This window comes from Rhinatrema bivittatum, chromosome 9, assembly GCF_901001135.1.
Source record: "Rhinatrema bivittatum chromosome 9, aRhiBiv1.1, whole genome shotgun sequence".
In the NCBI taxonomy this organism is placed as follows: Eukaryota; Metazoa; Chordata; class Amphibia; order Gymnophiona; family Rhinatrematidae; genus Rhinatrema; species Rhinatrema bivittatum.
In genome coordinates this window covers 199,326,883-199,345,662 of record NC_042623.1, presented here as the reverse complement: position 1 = coordinate 199,345,662, position 18,780 = coordinate 199,326,883, and the positions used below count along the sequence as shown (strand labels likewise).

Genomic DNA, 18,780 nt, shown 5'->3' with positions numbered 1-18,780 from the left:
TGCCTGTAGGTGGTGTGTTTTTGATTGCAGTTTAAGTAACACGTAATTGGTTAGCTATCTGAGGATTTAAAAAAAAAAAAAAAAATGTTGTTATGCTACTCAGGCTTTGATTAAGGAGACAGTTATATAACCATACGCCGTTGTCTAAAGGGCGAATTGATCCCGACGTACTATGTCCAGTATGGATATCAATCTCCATATCATGGTATTGCCAGTTCTGAATCCATAGAACAGATGGCAGAAAAGGACCAAATGATCCACCCAGTCTGCCCAGCAATCTTATGCCAGTATCTGCTGCACTGTGCATGTTACCCCCGTGCTTATCAATTTCCCAGACCGTAAAAGCAGAGAGCAATGTTGTAGTTGCATCAAACGTATCAGGCTTAGTGATTAAGGGTAGTAAGTGCCACATCAGCAAGTTTTCCCCATGTTTATTTGGTCCGCAAACTGTAAAAGTGTTGGCTGCTATCTGAATCCAGTTCCCCTTTTCTCACTGCCGTTGAAGCAGAGAGCAATGATGGATTTGCAGTAGCAGTAGCAAAGCTTATAGAAACATAGAAATGACGGCAGAAGAAGACCAAACGGCCCATCCAGTCTGCCCAGCAAGTTTCACACATCTTTTTTTTCATACTTATCTGTTTCTCTTGGCTCTTAGTAACCTTTTGGTTCTATTACCCTTCCACCCCCACCATTAATGTAGAGAGCAGTGTTGGAGCTGCATCTAAATGAAATATCTAGCTTAATTAGTTAGGGGTAGTAACCGCCGCAATAAGCAAGCTACACCCATGCTTGTTTACCCGACTGTGTAATTCAATCCTTGTTGGTTGTCTGTATATAGATCCACTTTTCTTCATTCCCCCTGCTGCTGAAGCAGAAAGTTATGCTGGATATGCATTGAAAGTGAAGTGTCAGTCTTTCTCCCCTGCTGTTGAAGCAGAGATCTATGCTGGATATGCTTGAAGACTTTCTTCCCTGCCGTTGAAGCGGAGAGCTATGCCCTCTTGGGCTTTCTGCTTAACTGTTGCATGTCCTATCCTTGTCTAGTCCTTGTACAGTCCTTTGTTCAGTCATCCTTGTCTAAGTCCTTGTCCTACCCAGTCTAATCCAGTCCCTTGTCTGTTTCCCAGGCCTTGCTCTTGGCCTTAGTTCAAGCCCTGCCTGTCATTAATGCCATCTTTGTATTCAGCCTTGCCTATATCCAGCCCCTGCCTGTCCTCAGTACTATCCTGTCTTCTTGAATCTATCTCCCAGCCTGTGTCTGGATTCAGCTCCCTGCCAGTACCTTAATCCAGCTCCCAGTCCAAGTCTGCGTCACTATGATGTTCGCTAGAAGGAAGGTCCTACTGACCCCCAGAACCCAAGGGCTCAACCTGTGGGGCAGGAGACTGGTTAGGCAAAAAACCATCTCCAGTCTTGCCTTGCAGTCCTGTGTTGCTTCTGCGAGGGTGATTCCAGCCTCGCAGAAGCAACACAGGACGCATTGCATGTGGGAAGTCCCAAGCTGCAGCCCTCAGCTTGGGACTTCCTACATGCAATGGCTAATTCAGCCTGCTTATTGACGGAAAAAGTAAGTTTGTTTACCGTAAACTGTGATTTCGCTAGATAGCAGGATGAATTAGCCATGGAATATCCACATGCCTCCCTGGAGAGTCGACAGCATAACTAGAATTAACTCTGGTATAGACTGAGGAGGCTCACAAGCCAATGCCCGCACAGGAACTCCCAGACATGCTCAGTAAAATTCAAAGCTTTACTAGCTTGGCATCCAGCAGCAGTCTGTTCAGTGCTGCTGGATGATATCACCCACAGGTAATGGCTAGTTCAACCTGCTACCTGTAGAGAACAGCATTTACGATAAGCAAACTTGCTTTTCGTGACTAGAGATCCAGAAATTGGGTTATTTTCAACATGTTTTTCATCTCAGAAGAGAAAGTAGGAGACTTTAATATTTTGAAATCTTGTACTAGGAATATGGGGAAGGCAAAAATCAGAGTAAAGAGTAGAATGGAAAAATGAATGACTTGGACACACTAATGGTGTAAAATACTTCTTGTTTCTTTTTGTCTTTTCATTATAGTCTATTAACAGTGTTGGCGTGTTTCTCTTTTTTTCATTTTTTAAGAAATATTCTGTAAAGTACAATCCAGGATATGTATTGGCCACTCACCTGGGAGTTAGTGGATATCTGGTTTCAAGGTTTACTGGAAGTATTTTCATAGGAAGAGGAACCAAGAAAAAGTGAGTGTATTTGGCATGTTTAAAATGAGAATAATGGGAAGAGAGATTATGGCATATCGTGAGATGTGTCCGTGGTGGTGTCAAGTCCTGTTACCTTGTGACAAATGTAATTAAAATAGTTCATTAGCCCTGAGCCCCTGTATCTATTCATGTGTTTTCTTTAGGTGAGAAAGTCAGTGACAATGCATATGTTTCTATTTATAAATCTTTCTGTAAATACATAGATTATGCCAAAATGTATTGCTTTTCTGTGCAGATACTCTAATGCAAAATAGTGTATGAGGGTTTCCTAAAGATGCAGAGCAGACTGAAAATAGTTTGCATGATAATCGTAGGAGGTGTAGATTAGGAACGTCTTTACCATATTAGGAAGAAACATAAAAGGATAGCGAAGTTCCATGTCAGGAACAGGAATTTGATTTGCTTCACATTATTTATGGTTCACTGTTTTCCACATTTGTGCTGTGTAGTTTCATGTAAAAAGAGGGATCTGCCACCACTTTACGAAGACCTTCGTGCACTAGTTGTTTCATACTGGAAAGTCATCTGCATTGAAAAAAGGAAATTAGATATCATTGTTTTGAATAAGTATAGCATTTTAATGGTTTTGACCCTTCCATTCAACAATTTTTACCAGACATACACAGCTTAATGTTTTAATATTTAAATATGTGTTCAGCTAAGTTCAGTCTGTCACTGAACTGTGATACCTAGCTGCATGTGCTTTAAAGCATTAAGCTGAAACTTGTTTATAAGCACTTTATGGTTTTTTGGTTCAAACATAATAGGGATATACTCATGAAAAAATGCTTTTTCAAATGTAAATGAATTTAAGAGTTGTTAGATTTTCTTGTGTATTTTATGGTATGGTGAGTGATTGCATGGTATGTTTTTTTTAAATAATTTTTTGTATAAGATTGGTACGCGATATTGATTCTGTTTTTTTGAACATTGATGATGTTACTCATTTTCATAATTGTGTGTGTGTATGTAGCAGAAAATCACATAAAAGGCACCTTCATTCAAAAGGATACAATAGAAACACAGTCCATAAGAAAAAGATACCTTAAGAATGTCACACAAGTGTTGTGTTGTCACATGCATTTCTGAATCAACTCTATAGATTCCAAAAATTATTGTATCCTGTACTGTCTCTTTCCCAGTGGTTTTTCTGTGTCCTGTATTGTCTGTTTCCCAGTGGTTTTTCTACATCTTGTATTGTCTCTTTCCCAGTGGTTTTTCTACGTCCTGCATTGTCTCTTTCCCAGTGGTTTTTCTACGTCCTGTATTGTCTCTGTCCCTATTTGGAATCTATGTTGTTTATTCAAAGTTTATTCTGTGTTTAAGGTTCTATGTAACGCTCTCATGCGAGGTTTTTGTTTCACTGTAAACCGGTTTGATTTGTACTCTATACAAGAAGATCGGTATATAAAAGTTAAAAATAAATAAATAAATGTGAGGAAATGCATAGGACTCTACACAATTCTTCTGTGTGACATTCTTAAATTATCCTTTTCTTCTGGACTGTGTTTCAATTGTATACTTTTGAATGAAGGTGCCTTTTATGTGATTTTCTGCTATTCACAAAGTAACCTTTTGAAATTTAGCCTTATTGAAAATGTTTCATTGGAAACGGTTTATATGTATTTGTGCAGTGTTGATTTCTATATATGCTCAAATGCATATCCAGTGGTTTTAGAAGTGATGTTATTTCTTCACGGAGAGGGTGGTGGATGCCTGGAATGCCCTTCTGGAGGAAGTGGTGAAGACTAAAACTGTGAAGGATTTCAAAGGGGTATGGGATAAACACTGGATGCCTAAAAAGCTAGAGGATGGGAATAAATTTAAAAAAAAAGCTAAACCGGCACGGAGCGGCAATTACTACCCTTAAAAGAAACATGGGGGTAACCTGCACGGAGCAGCAGTTACTACCATGGGAAGCTTGCTAGGCAGACTAGATGGACCATTTTGGTCTTTTTCTGCCGTCATTGCTATGTTACTATATATGTTACTAAGTGAATGAGGAATGGTTGATTAGGGCACGGTATGTGATCAATATATGTATGTGTTGTAGTGTTTTATCTTTTGATATTTTTTATATTGTGCAATAATAACTTTTCATATTAATTAAGATATTAGTGGTGTTACCTTTTTTATACATATATATATATACATATAGATAAATAGACAAATAGATAGATATAGATATATTGAGAAAATCACTCAAATGCAAAATGCTGATTCCTGTTCATGCCCCAGATCAGTCCAGATGCATGGGTTTTGCCTCCCTACCAGCAGATGGAAACAGAAAAGCTTTTCTGACACTGCTACTTAATATAGTGTGTCACTTGCAGTCCCTCAGTATTCCCCTGTCTCCAGCAGGTGGCAGAGGTGTAAGAACATACAAGTCAGTCTGTGGAGATGAAGATTACTCCCAGGAGTGTTAAGTTCTGACTTAGGGCCGGGATGGCCCCTGGTAGAGTAAGGCAAGTAGGATATCAGTGGCCTTTCTTTGGCTTCAGGAGGTTTTGATAACTGGTGGTTCTGGCTCCCTCATACCCTACCTGTTCCTCCCTCTTGTGGAGCTCCAGTTTTCTCTAATGTGAGAAGTTCCTTCAGGGAGTATCTTTTTTGACTATTTGTTTACTGCCTGTTTGGGGAGCAGTGTCACTTTAAAAAAAAAAAAAAAAAAAAGTTTAAAAGAAAAAAAGAGACATATGAAGCGCTGTGGGTGAGCAATCACAGAACTGGTGCAGCGCATCTCCCTCAGTGTGGGGGCCAGATAGAGGACCTTTTTCGCTGTAAGGAGGGTGAGGAACCTGCTCCGCTGTTTCTTGTGGGGCTGCTCTTGGGGGAAATATGGCCTCAGCTGAATCACGTGGAAGTGCTCTGTAGCCCATGTAGACCAGAGGACAATTGGGCAGTATCAGGTGCACTTTTTTCCTCGGGAGAGGTTACTTGCATAGCATGAGCCCAGAAAGGCCTCGCGAGCAGCACGGGCCTCATTTTGGACTCCAGTCAGAAAGAGCTGCGTGCACATTTAAAACTAATTGGATAAAATTCTTTTTCACGCAACACACAATTAAGCTCTGGAATTTGTTGCCAGAGGATGTGGTTAGTGCAGTCAGTGTAGCTGGGTTTAAAAAAGGTTTGGATAGGTTTTTGGAGAAGAAGTCCATTAACGGCTATTAATCAAGCTGACTTAGGGAATAGCCACTGCTATTAATTGCATCAGTAGCATGGGATCTTTTTGGTGTTTGGGTAATTGCCAGGTTCTTGTGGCCTGGTTTGGCCTCTGTTGGAAACAGGATGCTGGGCTTGATGGACCCTTGGTCTGACCCAGCATGGCAATTTCTTATTTCTTATTTTATTTTATTTATTTAACGAGTTTTATATACTGTCATTCGGAAACGTCAAAATAATGCCATCATAACGGTTTACAAATAAGGTTATAGGGATAAAGGGGTTAACAAGGGGTGTAAAAACATAACATATTATTAGGCTTAGTAGTAAACAAATTCATGCTTAAGATCAAAACGAGTTCATTCTTATTTTAGAAAAGTATAGTTGTGCTGATATTCATTTAATCATGAGGTTGTAATGGAGGGCGGTGATGATTAGTTGATTCTTTGGGTGGTTTGATATGCTTTGTTGAACAACCAAGTTTTTATTCTTTTTTGAATGTTTTTAGGTTTTCTTGAATTCTGAGTTTAGTTGGGAGGGAGTTCCAAAGTTTTGGGCTTCCAAGGGATATCGCTCTATTTTGAGTAGAGGTGAGTTGATTTGAGTGCGTTGGTGGTGTTTTTAGGAGTCCTTTATTTGCTGACCTCAGGTTTCTACTTGGGGTATGGAGTTGAATGAGGGGCTTAGCCAATTTTTCTGTTCTTCATATATAATTTTATGTCCTTATGTTCTCTTCCCACGGGCTCCTCACATCCTCCCTCACTCCCATATGGTCAGACAGCCGACTGGTTAATCAAGCGACCATGGGTGGGGAGGTTTTTGTGGATACGCAGGAAGCTCATCAGAAACAACCCAGTTCACCGTGAGAGGTTGGGGGAAGGCAGAGGCAAGAGCCTCGAGCTGTTCAGGACTCTCGGGCAGGCCCACTGAGGCAGGAACAGTAGCCATTTTCTGGACTGCACCCATGGTGCAGGGATCAGCAGGTGGGGGAGTTTTCATTGATCCCCCTTCTCTGGTTTCCTGTCATGGAGGTCTTGAGAGCACTCCCATTCTCCCCCCAGGCAACTCAGGAGTATGGAAAGCATGGACAAGTTTATTTTCACCGAGTTTCTGGTGTAAGGGATTAAGGCCTGGGTACAAAAGGGTGGGAAAAAACCCCTAGTCCTCCTCCATTGTGGCATGTTAAGTTCCCGCATATGCACATTGGATCTGCAGGCATCCCCAGGAAGGGGTCTGGGGCAGGTAATTATGCCAAGTAACCCAAGTTAAGGGCCAAAGGCCCGCTGAGGGCTTAGTTTAGTGGCGCATTAGGGGCATAGTAGCACTGGACCCATGTTTGTAGACAAAGTCGGGCTGCAGTCTTCAAGAGGCAGCATGGGCAGTTGAGGGATGTTCAGATCTCTCTTCTGCTATCTTCTTCCCCTTTCCCCTCCCTTAAGGCTGTCTTTGTTCAGCTTCAGGAAGCAGGTTTCAAATGCAAGAGCAGTGGGGAAGGGGCACCGTGACAAGTAGGTAGAGGGCAACTATGAGTTGAGGCAGCCTAATGAGGGCCCTTATCTCTCTTCTCTTCCTGCATCAGGGATGCTTGGAGGCTAGAGCCCTCACAGGGCATTTAGGGGGTGGTGAGTAAGGAGATCCCGCAAAAGCAGATTCAGAGGTGATTTCCCTGCAGCAGATGCCTGCTAGGCAGTCCATACCATACGCTGGAGGTCCCACTGCAGTTGATGTGCGTCTTTCTGGATTTTGGAAGTACTCATGGATGACAGTCCCGTGCTCTGTGACAGAGCTGGATCAACTGCATCTCCTGGCACAATTTCTGGATTTGCACTGGGGTGAGTCGAAGGGGCATGCATAGCTTGAGGATAAGCCAAAAACAAAAATATTAAGGAAATGAGGGACTTCCGGGCAAGAGTCTGTTATACCTCAGTTCTTTTGAGGATTGTGTAAGCCCGCTTGAAAGTCCTACAGTCAAGAGGTAAGCCCATTCATGGCAGCTTCAGTTCTGATGCCGGAGGGATTAAGAGCGCGCAAGGCAGTGCGGCTGATCCATTCTTTTCCAGGGGTCATTGGAGGACAGTTGGCCCTCTTTTGCAAGCGTGTATTAGATAACAAACCAGTGGATCCTCGCAGTCAGAGGCAATTACACCTGAGAATTGTTCGTCCGTTCATCAAGATTTACATGAGCTCCCTGTGTGCTTTCTATGCCAGTAGAGGTTCAGTTCACTTCACTAAGTCATCTACACCTATAGGTGAGGATTCCAATGTCCCAGGTGAGCGGGGTGGAGGACGGTAGTCCATCTATTTCATGGTCCTGAAGAAAGAAGGGACCTCTCTGCTCATTCTAGATCTGGTGAACGTGAATACGGCTCTGAGGGTACCATGTTTCCAAAACGGGAACCCTATGTGTGCAGCCATTCACAAAGGAAAGTTCCTGGCTTCTCTAGATCTCACAGAAATGTCTCTAAATACTCCCATTAGAGAGGGGTAACAGAAGTTCCTTCCCTTCATGATGCAGGGTGTATGTTTTTCCCAGGCTCCTGTTTGGGGTTGGCAACAGCTCCGTAGACATTCACCAAGGGATAATGAAGGTGGCTGCAGAGCTACAAAAGGAAAGCATTTTTAGAATTCCCTTATATGATCGACAGGCTAATTCAGGCAAAGTCTGAGAACCTAGGTCAGCAGTCAGTTCATCGCTTCATGCAGATGTTACAGATCCTGGGTTGATGGTGAATCCGGCAATGAGAAAATTGATTCCTGCCCAGTTGCTGGCATGCCTAAGAGTCTGCTTCGATACCAGACTAAGCACTGTGTTTCCCAAGGAGAACAGGATGCTGATGTTATAGCCATAGGTCTGCCAGTTATTGTGGTTTCAGTATCTAGAGTCTGGGATAAATTGGAAGGCCTGGGTTCCATGGCATCTACGGTAGTCCTAGATTCCTGACCATTCATGCAGATGAAGCCTTTTCAGAGAACACTTCTCTCCCAAGGGAACCCTCTGTGCTGAGGAGTTCCCATGGCTACCACTGGGGGGGGGGAGCGAAATCCAGGGCCAGCCTCTCCTGTTGGCTTTCTTGGGCCAATTAGAGCTGGACGTGGACTTGGAGATCCTAGGGTAGGTAGTAGTGTCCACTAATGCCAGTATGCAAGGCTGGGGAGCCATTTGCCATGTTCAAGCAGCACAGGGCTGGTGGTCAATGGAGGAGGTGTCATGGTCTATCAGCCGTTTGCTGGTGAGGATGATTAGCAAATATGTAATTCTTCTTTCTTCCACAGTTGAGTAATTGAGGGTAAGAGTCCTATTGGACAATGCGACAATGGTAGATTGTTACCCGGCAAAGGGGAGCCAAAAGTCTTATGGTCTCGGAGTATCCAGGAGCTTTTCTGCTGTAAGGAGCGACATGTCGGGGATGTAAACAATGTTCAGGCAGACATTCTAATTTGATAGGTGCTGAGTGCTGGAAGAATGTGCAATGGTGCTATTTTGCTCCAGGAGAGGCATTCCACAGCTGGACTTGATGGCATTGAAGCGGAAAGCTGAAGCAACCATTTTCAATTGTAGGCGGAAGGTTGCAAACTGCAACTGAAACATAACTCGCCCGCTGAATCATAGGACCAGTCTGTCATAACCTTTTCCTGGAGTTCCCATGTGTACTTCCTGGTAGGGAGTTTGCTCTTGGTTGACATCCAGCATCACTGAATGGACTCGTCTCTTCTAGCTCATAGCTGGATAAATCTCTCCAGAGTCACAGCAGATCCTCTTCCCGCAGAGCAGCAGCATCTGCCTCGCTAGATAAATAGTTGAGCAGGTGCTCCTCAAACTCCCTCATTGGCTTAGGCTGAAGTCACGGGGTCAAGTAGTGGCAGCCACCCTGCATCGAAGAAGAAGCAGCAGCAGTCGTTGTAACCATCAGAACCTGCACTTGAAGTATAGTGCATAGGCATTAGTGCCATCAAAGCGACCATCACTGGCGCCATCAACACAAGGTATGTCAGCATGCCAGATGCATGATGCATTGGGACACCCACTGCACATCTCACCAATGCACTCAAAGCACCAAAATCCACTGTACATATGGCCCATGCTTCACCAATGCACCTCGAGGCATCCAAGCTCCGTCTACATGGTGCTTCTTGTTCTCTGATGCATGCTTCACAATGCACAGCGCAAGAATACATGACACAATCCCACGATGTGCATCAACACATCTTCGCTCTGCACCAGATTCCTCGACTCAGCTCACTAAAGATTTGTCGAAGCAATCAAAGTCACAGTCTTCCAAAGCATTCCACTCCATCGAAGTTATCAGCTTCAAGCCCAGCACCTAGCTCATCAAACTATTCCATCAACAAAACTATATGCAGGGCAACCTAGATCTGTGGCGGAAGGAGACAGATTACCTCTGCCCTTTCCAATAACAAAAGCCCTCACTCCATCCAGGTTACTGGTGAAGGGTCTTTATTTGGAAACACCAGATCCGGTATGTTGCATAATTCCACGCACCTCCAATAAACCTTCTTGTCAGATGCAGGAACATATCCTGGTTTCCAAAGAGGATGTTTCATTGCTCCCACTAGATCAGAGGACACATCCATCATTTGACCAGATTGCTGTTTTGGTGGGACGTTTCTTTACCTCTTTGATTAAGGAGACAGAGGGAACAATTTATCCTCTCCTTTTAATATTGCTGTGGCAATTCCCCAGACTGGCACCCCAGTCTTGCCTATAAGGGTGAATACACACATCATTAGAACCCTTAATTCAAGGTTCTTTATCATCGCACTCTCTTGTAGAATATTCCAGTCAGTCAGAGGTGGTGGACCACGGAATATCACCTCAGGAACAAACAGATCTCATTGTTTGCCTATTTCATCATTGGAGTCCTGGCTAAGTGAACTCATGCCATTAGGTTCAGAAGACGATTCTACAGATATACCTTCTGAACCGCTTTCGGATCTCCCAGAACACAACGCTTGGTGTCCATGTCCATAAAGACAAAACTGCCATGCAGAATTCCTCTGTCTTCTTCAAATTGCGAACACCCCATCAGAACCAGCAGCCCTTCCAGTCCACAACATCCTCAACATCTTACAAATGAGGATGTGGAAAACACCTGTTTGGGGCATTCCTATGGCTAGGAAGCAAGATCTCAATTATAGAGTTTAAAAAATCTATGGGATTCAGCATCCTCCAGCTGCCACACCAGACTGTAGTGGTCGAATTTTCTATTTAAAAAAAAAAAAATTCAGCAGAAAAAGATCATAGACTACTTTGGCAAGAAGGTCTTTTCAAAGCTCTATGCTCACTATTCACAATCACTATCCACCAATTCTGTGTGGTGCAATATCCCCATGACTGCATTCAGAAGTTAAAGCTTTTTCTGCGACCTATGGATAGTAGTAGCTACTGTCCCCAACCACTCTTAGATTCGGAAAAAGACATTTGTCACCTTTTGCAATCTGTTAATGAGTCATTTGATTCTGTTTCATGTACCTCTTCAGTCTCTATCGGGGGTTCAATGTATGGCTCAGCTTAGAGTGTGCAGCATATGGGAAGATGTCCATGAGACTTCCCTTGGCAGACTTTCCTTGTTAGGGGAGAATCTATTTGGTGCAAATATCAGAGAAATGGTAACTCAGATAAAAGACCAGAATGTGGCAGTACAATCTCTCTCGATGGCTCCCAAACAGCCCTCTACATCGAGACACTCCATCTTCACAGAGATAACCTTACTTTCACAGACATCCCTACTATTCTTTTCAATAGTACTATGTGCTGCCTCTTCTGACTCAGCATCAGCAACTGCTTCCAGCTAGCTTCCAGCCAGCTAGACAATGAGAACGCCGTCAGTCAAAATCCACACAATAAGCCCAGCCCATATCTGGGCCTAGGTTTTAATCCCCCCAAACAATCCGTACCCTTTCCTTCCAGTAGGGGAAGGAGTCCAGATTTTCTTGGAAATGTGAATTCAGATAACCAAGGACTTCTGGGTCCTCAAAATCATATAGTCTGGGAACTGTTTTTTCTCCTGATTACTTTCCTTTCCACACTGTTCGACTGTCAATCCAGATCTGTCTCACCTGATGCAACTTCTCCTGGAAGTTCAATCACCGCTTCAGCTATGAGCAATAGAGCTAATCCCTGCATCCCAACTGTGGTAGGGCTTCTTCTCCTGATATTTCCTCCTTCCCAAGAAGCCAAAGGATTAAGGCCCATCTGAACTTGAGACCCTTGAACAAATATTTGCTTTGTGAGAAATTCAAAATGAATTCCCTCAGCATACAAAAGAGATGTGTGCCCTGGACCTAAAGGATGCATATGATCACATACCAATCCATCCTTCATATTGCATCAAGATGGATTCATCTCTCTACGCATACAAGTTACTCCTGTTTGGCCTATCAGCAGCTCCATGAGTCTTTACAAAATGCCTTCCCTTGGTAGCTGTGTATCTGCGTTGCCAAAGAGTACAAGTTTTTCTGTACCTGATTGTCTAGCTAGTCATGGCAAACTCTCAGGAAGAACTGCTCTGTTCCAAGTACATAACAATTTGTCTTCTACAATGCTTGAGGTTTCTAATCAATTTTGAGAAATCGAATCTAGTGACTACTCAGTGATTAGGATTCATTGGGACTTGGATAGACTCACTACAAGAGAGAGCATATCTTCCCTTGGATTGCGTGAACATCATGACATTGCTCATTATCAAGCTGCTCTCCTCTCTGCACTCGACAGCTCCAATGCTCCTGGTGGTCTTAGGATATATGGTGGCAGCCATCCATGTGGTCCCACTCACCTGCCTTCATATCTGTTATCTTCAGTGGGGTCTACTTTCTCAATGGGATTAGCTAATTTAACCACTGTAACGAACGTGATACGGATTACAGAGGACATGAAGCGAGAGTTGCAGTGGTGGTTACATCCTGGAGTTCTTTTTCGCATAGTTTCCCATCAAGTAAAACTGGTGATGGATGATTCCACCAAAGGATGGGGTGCTCACATAGGATTCTTTTGTACCTAGGGCACTTGATCGCTTGAGGAAAGACATTTTTTAATCAACCTACCAGAATTATGGGCAATAAGATACCTCTATAAGCGGTCATGCATCTTCAGGGCAAAAACATGCTGATTCAAACAACTAAGCTGCCATGTTTTATGTCAATGAACAGGGAGGCACAGGATCATGGCTTCTTTGCCAGAATTTACTGAAGATTTGGCATTGGGCAGTCAGAAATCGAGCTGCCCTACAGGCCACCTACCTTCCAGTGATCTCCAATATGCTGGCAGATTTACTCAGCAGAGGTTTTCATTCACACGTGTGGTCCACCATCGGTGGACCTATTCACCTCAGAACAGAAAACTAAATCAGTTTTGCACAGTTCTAACCAGCAATCTGATTAGCTCAGGAAGCTTTCCTCCTCAACTGGGGGACAAACTGGAGGCTTTTCTGCCAATGCTGCTGATCGCCAGAACAGTGGAGAAGCTTCTCTAGGAGCATGCTCATTTGATCCTCACAATCTGACCAATGTGGTCAAGACAGATATGATGTGCATATTTCATACAACTTTCCAGCAGTCCTCCCATACGTCTGGAGGACAGAACCTATATTGTTAACTCAGGATGAGGGGGCACTTTGACATCACAACCTCTCAGCCCTCAATTTAATTGATTGGATGTTGAATGCTCAGTAAGCACAGTTCTCGATTTCCCTAGAGAGATTGTAGACATATTAGTCTTGTTTAGAAAGCCATCAACTAGGAGAAATTAGCCTAGCTGAATACAGATATTCCAAGTGGTGTCAATAAATGCTTTAAACCTGTTTTCTTGTGGGCTCAAGCACTATGCTGAAGTACTTGCTCAATCTTTCAGATTCTGGTCTTTTCACCTCTTAAATACAAGTAAATCTCAGCATCAAATAGCATACCATGTTTTGGTTGACAGTAACTGATTTCTACTTATTCGCTAATATCGAGATTCATGAAGGGTCTATGGAATGTCATAGCTTTGGTAAAAAAACAAACAAAAAAAAACAACCCGCTGTTTCCATGGCACTTGAATGTGGTCCTTTCTCAACTGATGAAGCCTCTCTTTGAGCCATTGGAGAGCTTATGTTCTTGACACGGGAAGGTACTGTTCTTGTAGCAGTGACGTCAGCTAGAAGAGTCAATGAATTCTAAGCTCTCATCCACTATTCACCATACGTGCAATTCTTCCACAACAGGGCAGTCCTCCGTATTCACCAGAAATTTCTGCCAAAATTGCATTGTCTGCCTTATTTCCAAAATCATGTGCACATGTAGGAGAAAAACCTTTCATGCATATTACAAGAAAAGAACTCTGCCACATGGTCAAACATCAGAGCGGTTTGTGTCACATGACCCTAACAGACTAGGTGTAGCAATCTCCAAGTGTACTTTGTCTAAATGGTTGGCTGAATGCATTCAACAGTGCTACAGTTTGGCAGGCTTGCTAGCCACAGACTCTGTAAAAGCTCAGGTGAGAACTAGGGCTTCTTCAGTTGCTCATCTTCGAAAAATGTCTGTTAAAGAGATCGACAAAGCTGCCACCTGGTCATCATTTCATTCCTTTTACATCCCATTGGTTTCTTGACCGCCTCTCAAGGACTGACAGTAAATTCAGGCAAGTAGTTGTGAGTAGCCTGTTAGTGTAGTACCTCACCATGGTGGAGTCTGGGTTGCTTACTCAGTAAACAATGCCTCTCCAACCCTCAGTTTGGGACTCCCCGTGGTAATGGCTAATTCAGCCTGCTTATTGGTGGAGAAAGCCAGCTTGTTTAATGTAAATTATTTTCCACAAATAACAGGATGAATTAGTCATGGAATACCTGCCCACCTCCCTGGAGAGTCAACTCTATAGCTAGAATTAGCTCTGATATAGCCTGAGGAGAGACACTTGTGAGAAAACTCTCATAGATGCTTAATAGAGCTCAAACCTCTATTAGCTAGGAGAGATGTGTTCATTCGGTGCCACCGAATAATGTCACCTACATGTAATGGCTAATTCATCCTACTATCTATGGGAAATACAATTTACGGTAAGCAAACTTGCTTTATCCACCAAGAATCCCTTTTAAAATTGCCGCGTGTTGTTTTGAATTAGACAGCTAGGACCTTGATGCCATTAATAACATGTCCCAATTGAAGATAAAATATGTAGTACTGAAAAATGAAAAAAAAAAGCAAACATACCAGACAAAAAAATAAAAAAGTGCCCAAATCAGGAAAAGCAAAAAGCATACAAAAAAGATGTATTCAGAATGACACTTAAGACCCTAAATCAGGGTTTCTTTTTTTACCTCTGACTCATTGTGAGCTGCTCCATGTCATTTGCTGTTTATTTTTTTAGTTTAAAAAATTTGTAGCCTGCACTTTCCATTCTTCCATTATGACCTGCAGTACTCTAACATTTTATTTTGGTGATTATAACCTAGTGGAAGATTTCCCTGCTCAGGAAAGTTGCTGCTGGAGAAGTTAAGGGTCTGGATCAAAACTGAGGGTGCTTAATGCAGACATGTTCTTACCTGAGCGCTATTAATGCTAAATGTCATTGTTTCTATTGTGCAAACTTTTCCTTTCTAGACAGTGAAAATCATTTATTTTCATACTATGATTAAGAATCAGCTACCGTATACTGCTAACTGAAGTCATTTAATTAGGATGGAGTGGTAATTCCCTCGGCATTAGAGACTCAATGGGATTTATCATTCAGATAATATTTCAGTTAGACCAGTCAGAGCACTGATTCCAACTCACCACTAACCAATTTTTCCTGTGGACACAAAACAGGGAAAACCCTTCAGCACATCTGACTCAGTAAGAATGCTGTTAAAGTGTTGTCCTCTTTAGTTCGGGCTTCCTTTGTCTAAAAAAAAACAAAAAACAAACCCCAGCAGAAAAGGGCCCCAGGAGCACCAGTGAAAGTTGAAGAGTATGGGAAGGTTTTCTAGTTTTAGTCAGTATGTGGACAAGCTCCCACTCACCTCTGCAGATTTAATGGCAGTCCATGGTCTGGAGCTTACATCTTGCACACAGACAACCCTCTGCCATGCTGGGACGATTTTGCATAAGACTTTAATGACAAGATAATCAGAAAGAAAGCAACAAACCAACACATTCAAGTTTGAGTTTTTAGAAAAGGGTTTTACCACCTCCTTTACTTTTGTTTGCTTTCCAGCCCCCATGGCGAGCACAGAGCAAACGTTGGGCTGAATCTGAAGTTCAACAAGAAGAACGAAGAGGTTCCCGGTTATACCAAGAAAGTGGGCAACGACTGGATGTACTCGTCGGCTGTGGAGCAGCTTCTTGCTGAGTATTTGGAAAGGTACAGATCATGTAACGCTTGCATGGTGATTGTATTGGGAGCACATTACGTGCCAGTTTCATTGCATAAGGTTTCTGTTTGTGGAGGGCTGCTTGTACACACTCCATGGCAGGAATGAACTCCACTCTTAAGCTTAGGGGTATACTGGCTACGATCTCAGCCTCTCATATTTACTGCTAGTGTTCTGCCACAGGGAGCTTCCTTCCGTAGCTTGTATGGGGTAATACAGCAGAGCACCTTATATCCAAAAAAAAAAAAAATCATGGACCTGTGTTCATTATCTTGGAAAAATGTTTGTTATCCATATTCTAGTATCAGAAAAGACTCCGATATTCTTTTATTGGAAAACTTCCATTTCCTGAAACTTATTTTATCCAGAAAGATCCATTATCTGGAACAAGAATGATTCCAGCTATTCCAGATGAAAGGTATGTACCGGCAATATACAGAGGTGTGCTTGGAAGTTCTTTCTAATCAGGCCGGTGACGCCTAAGACAACTGAGACTGTTTCTGTATCTTTCTGCCGCATTTTCCTGGTCTCTGACTCCCTTACTACTTGACGATCTTCTGTCTCTCTGTACATAGTGCAGCATAGTCACTTTTTATTTATTTAAAATATTTCTGTACTGCACCATCTATAATTCTAGGTGGGTTACTTCCTACAAATAAAATGCCAACAGTCTGCCTCTGAAGAGCATTTTCAGTCGCATCGAGCAAATTTACTAAAAGTTATCCTGATCATAAAGTAAACTTGCCAAATCTCTAAAAGCCTACCTAAATAAAAACCTTTTTGGTTTCTTTCCAAAGGTTTTAAAATCTCATGAACCAAATTCCACATTTCAGGACCAGCAAATGCAAATATCCTTTCTCTAGTGTCACATAGCCTGTTCTTGGAGTGAAAACACCTCCAGCAGGTTGCTTCCCTGACATCCCAGTTGATGTGTTGGTACATAGATCTTTAAGACAGAACTAATAGAGTAGTAACTCGCCATCCAATATTTTAAATATTAACAATGGAATTTAATACGCCATTATAGGGGGAGCCAGTGTAACAAGTGCAAAATTTAAGTAATATGCTCCCAATACCTGGAGCCAACTATTGAAGCTGTGTTCCAACCTAGCTGAAACAGTTTTATGGTCGAGGCTTGGAGACCGATATATACTGAGTTACAGAAATCCAAACCAGTAGTTACCAATGCCTGTTCTTCTGTTCGAAAGTGGTCGGTCATGCTGCAATAGTGGTCGCAGCTTGCACAAGATTTGTAATTTATAAAAAGCAATCTGAGCAACAGTCTTACCATGTGGGCCTAATGATAAAGTGATATCAAATACAACTCCTAGGTTTCATTCACAAGCAGATACTGGGAGCTGCATACTCTTGATTGAGACAAAAGAAGGAACATGCTCAGACAGAATCTTACAAGATGCATTGTTTTAGTCTTTTGGATAGGCAGTAGCCTGTTTCCCAGAAGCCGTTGTTTCAGGATCTTGACATGGACCACTTGTTTTTAAAGCCTCTTCAATTGTGGCCAATATGGATAATGAAAACTATATGTTGTCTGCATATTGTTTGTAATCAAGGGGCAGATCAGCTAAAATTCTGCAAATGGGTCTTAGGTAACTATTGAAGAGTAAGGCTTATAAAGCTGCCTCCTATGGGACTCCAGTCACAAAAGGGTACAATGAGCCGTATCTACCCTTGAACGTTACTCGTCGTGAGGACTTCTCGAGATAAGATCTAAACCAGTTTAGTCCAGAAATGCCGTTCTTGTGTTTTTCTCTTTTACCACTATGTGTGTTTTTCTAGCATCAAACCTTTTATCCATTGCTATGGGAATGTCTCAAGTGATCACAGCATCTTCATTTTTATTAGTGTTGTCATATCCATGAGCCCAGTGTTTCTGTAGTATTATGAAGTTAGTGTATACAGTTTTCAGTGAATGAGTAGTGCTATTTTTATTTTACCACTATGTGTGTTTTTCTAGCATCAAACTTTTTATCCATTGCTATGGGAATGTCTCATGTGATCACAGCATCTTCATTTTTATTAGTGTTGTTATATTCATGAGCCCAGTGTTTCTGTAGTATCATGAAGTTAGTGTATACAGTTTTCACTGAATGAGTAGTGCTATTTTTATTTTGCCTTTCTATAGAGGTTTTCTGCCACTACCTGAGACTCATTCTCCAGTTCTGTGCTATTTGGTCTGCATTTCTCTATTTTTCTAGTGTTTTATACGCTAGCTGTGAACAATATTGTGTCATCCACCATTCTGTGATGGTTATCAGTTTCTCATATTTAAATTTGTTACCTCAGTGATGAGATTGTAAATTTCCTGTAGGGGACTGACGTATTAAAAAGTGCAACAATCTACATTTTCCAGGATTTGTTGTCTGATCCACTGCAAAAGGATCTGCTGTGTTTAGGAGAGGGCAGAAACTAGAGTTGATTCTGGTCCTTATTCTATAAAAGTGTTTTCCATAGGCACATAATGAGAAAAAAGTCCTTTTTGTGTAAAGATCTGGGTTGTCGTGATTCTGATATTCTTATAACAGCAGTTACATGATCTCTTCCTTTTGTGGACTAAATGGCCATTATTCACTAAATAATTTCTGATTAAAACAAACATGTAGAAAAGACTTATTTCAATTGTATCATATTACTATAGGGTCTCCCGATTCTATGGTTGTGTAGGATTGAATTAAATTAAATTATATTTACCTTGGTCATACGATTCCCACTGATTACCTACAAAATAAACAGAACATTGTCATTAAGCCAGCAGATTAAAGGAGACTTTTTGGTGATTATGGGCATAGAAAAATACATAAAAGAGGAATACAGACAGCTCTCAAACAATACATATCACAGGAAACACAACAAGGAACCTACACAGGAATAAACTAAGGGTGTGCTGTTGTTTGAAACATTTCCTACTCATTTGGTTTTGTTTTCAAAATGAAACAAAAGCAATTGAAACTTTTGAAGCCATCTGTAAAACAAAAAGCCACCATTCCAGATC

General features: G+C 42.0%; 1 protein-coding gene across 2 annotated transcripts in view; it reads left to right on the top strand.

Moving 5' to 3' along the window:
• The window catches only part of XRN1 (5'-3' exoribonuclease 1), a 205,025-nt gene that overhangs the window by 98,497 nt on the left and 87,748 nt on the right, over positions 1–18,780 (top strand). For both annotated transcript variants that reach the window (XM_029615082.1, XM_029615083.1), the window contains 2 exons: positions 2,123–2,238; positions 15,614–15,760. In XM_029615082.1, the coding sequence (XP_029470942.1) occupies positions 2,123–2,238; positions 15,614–15,760 (263 nt within the window). The remainder of the gene's footprint in view (positions 1–2,122; positions 2,239–15,613; positions 15,761–18,780) is intronic.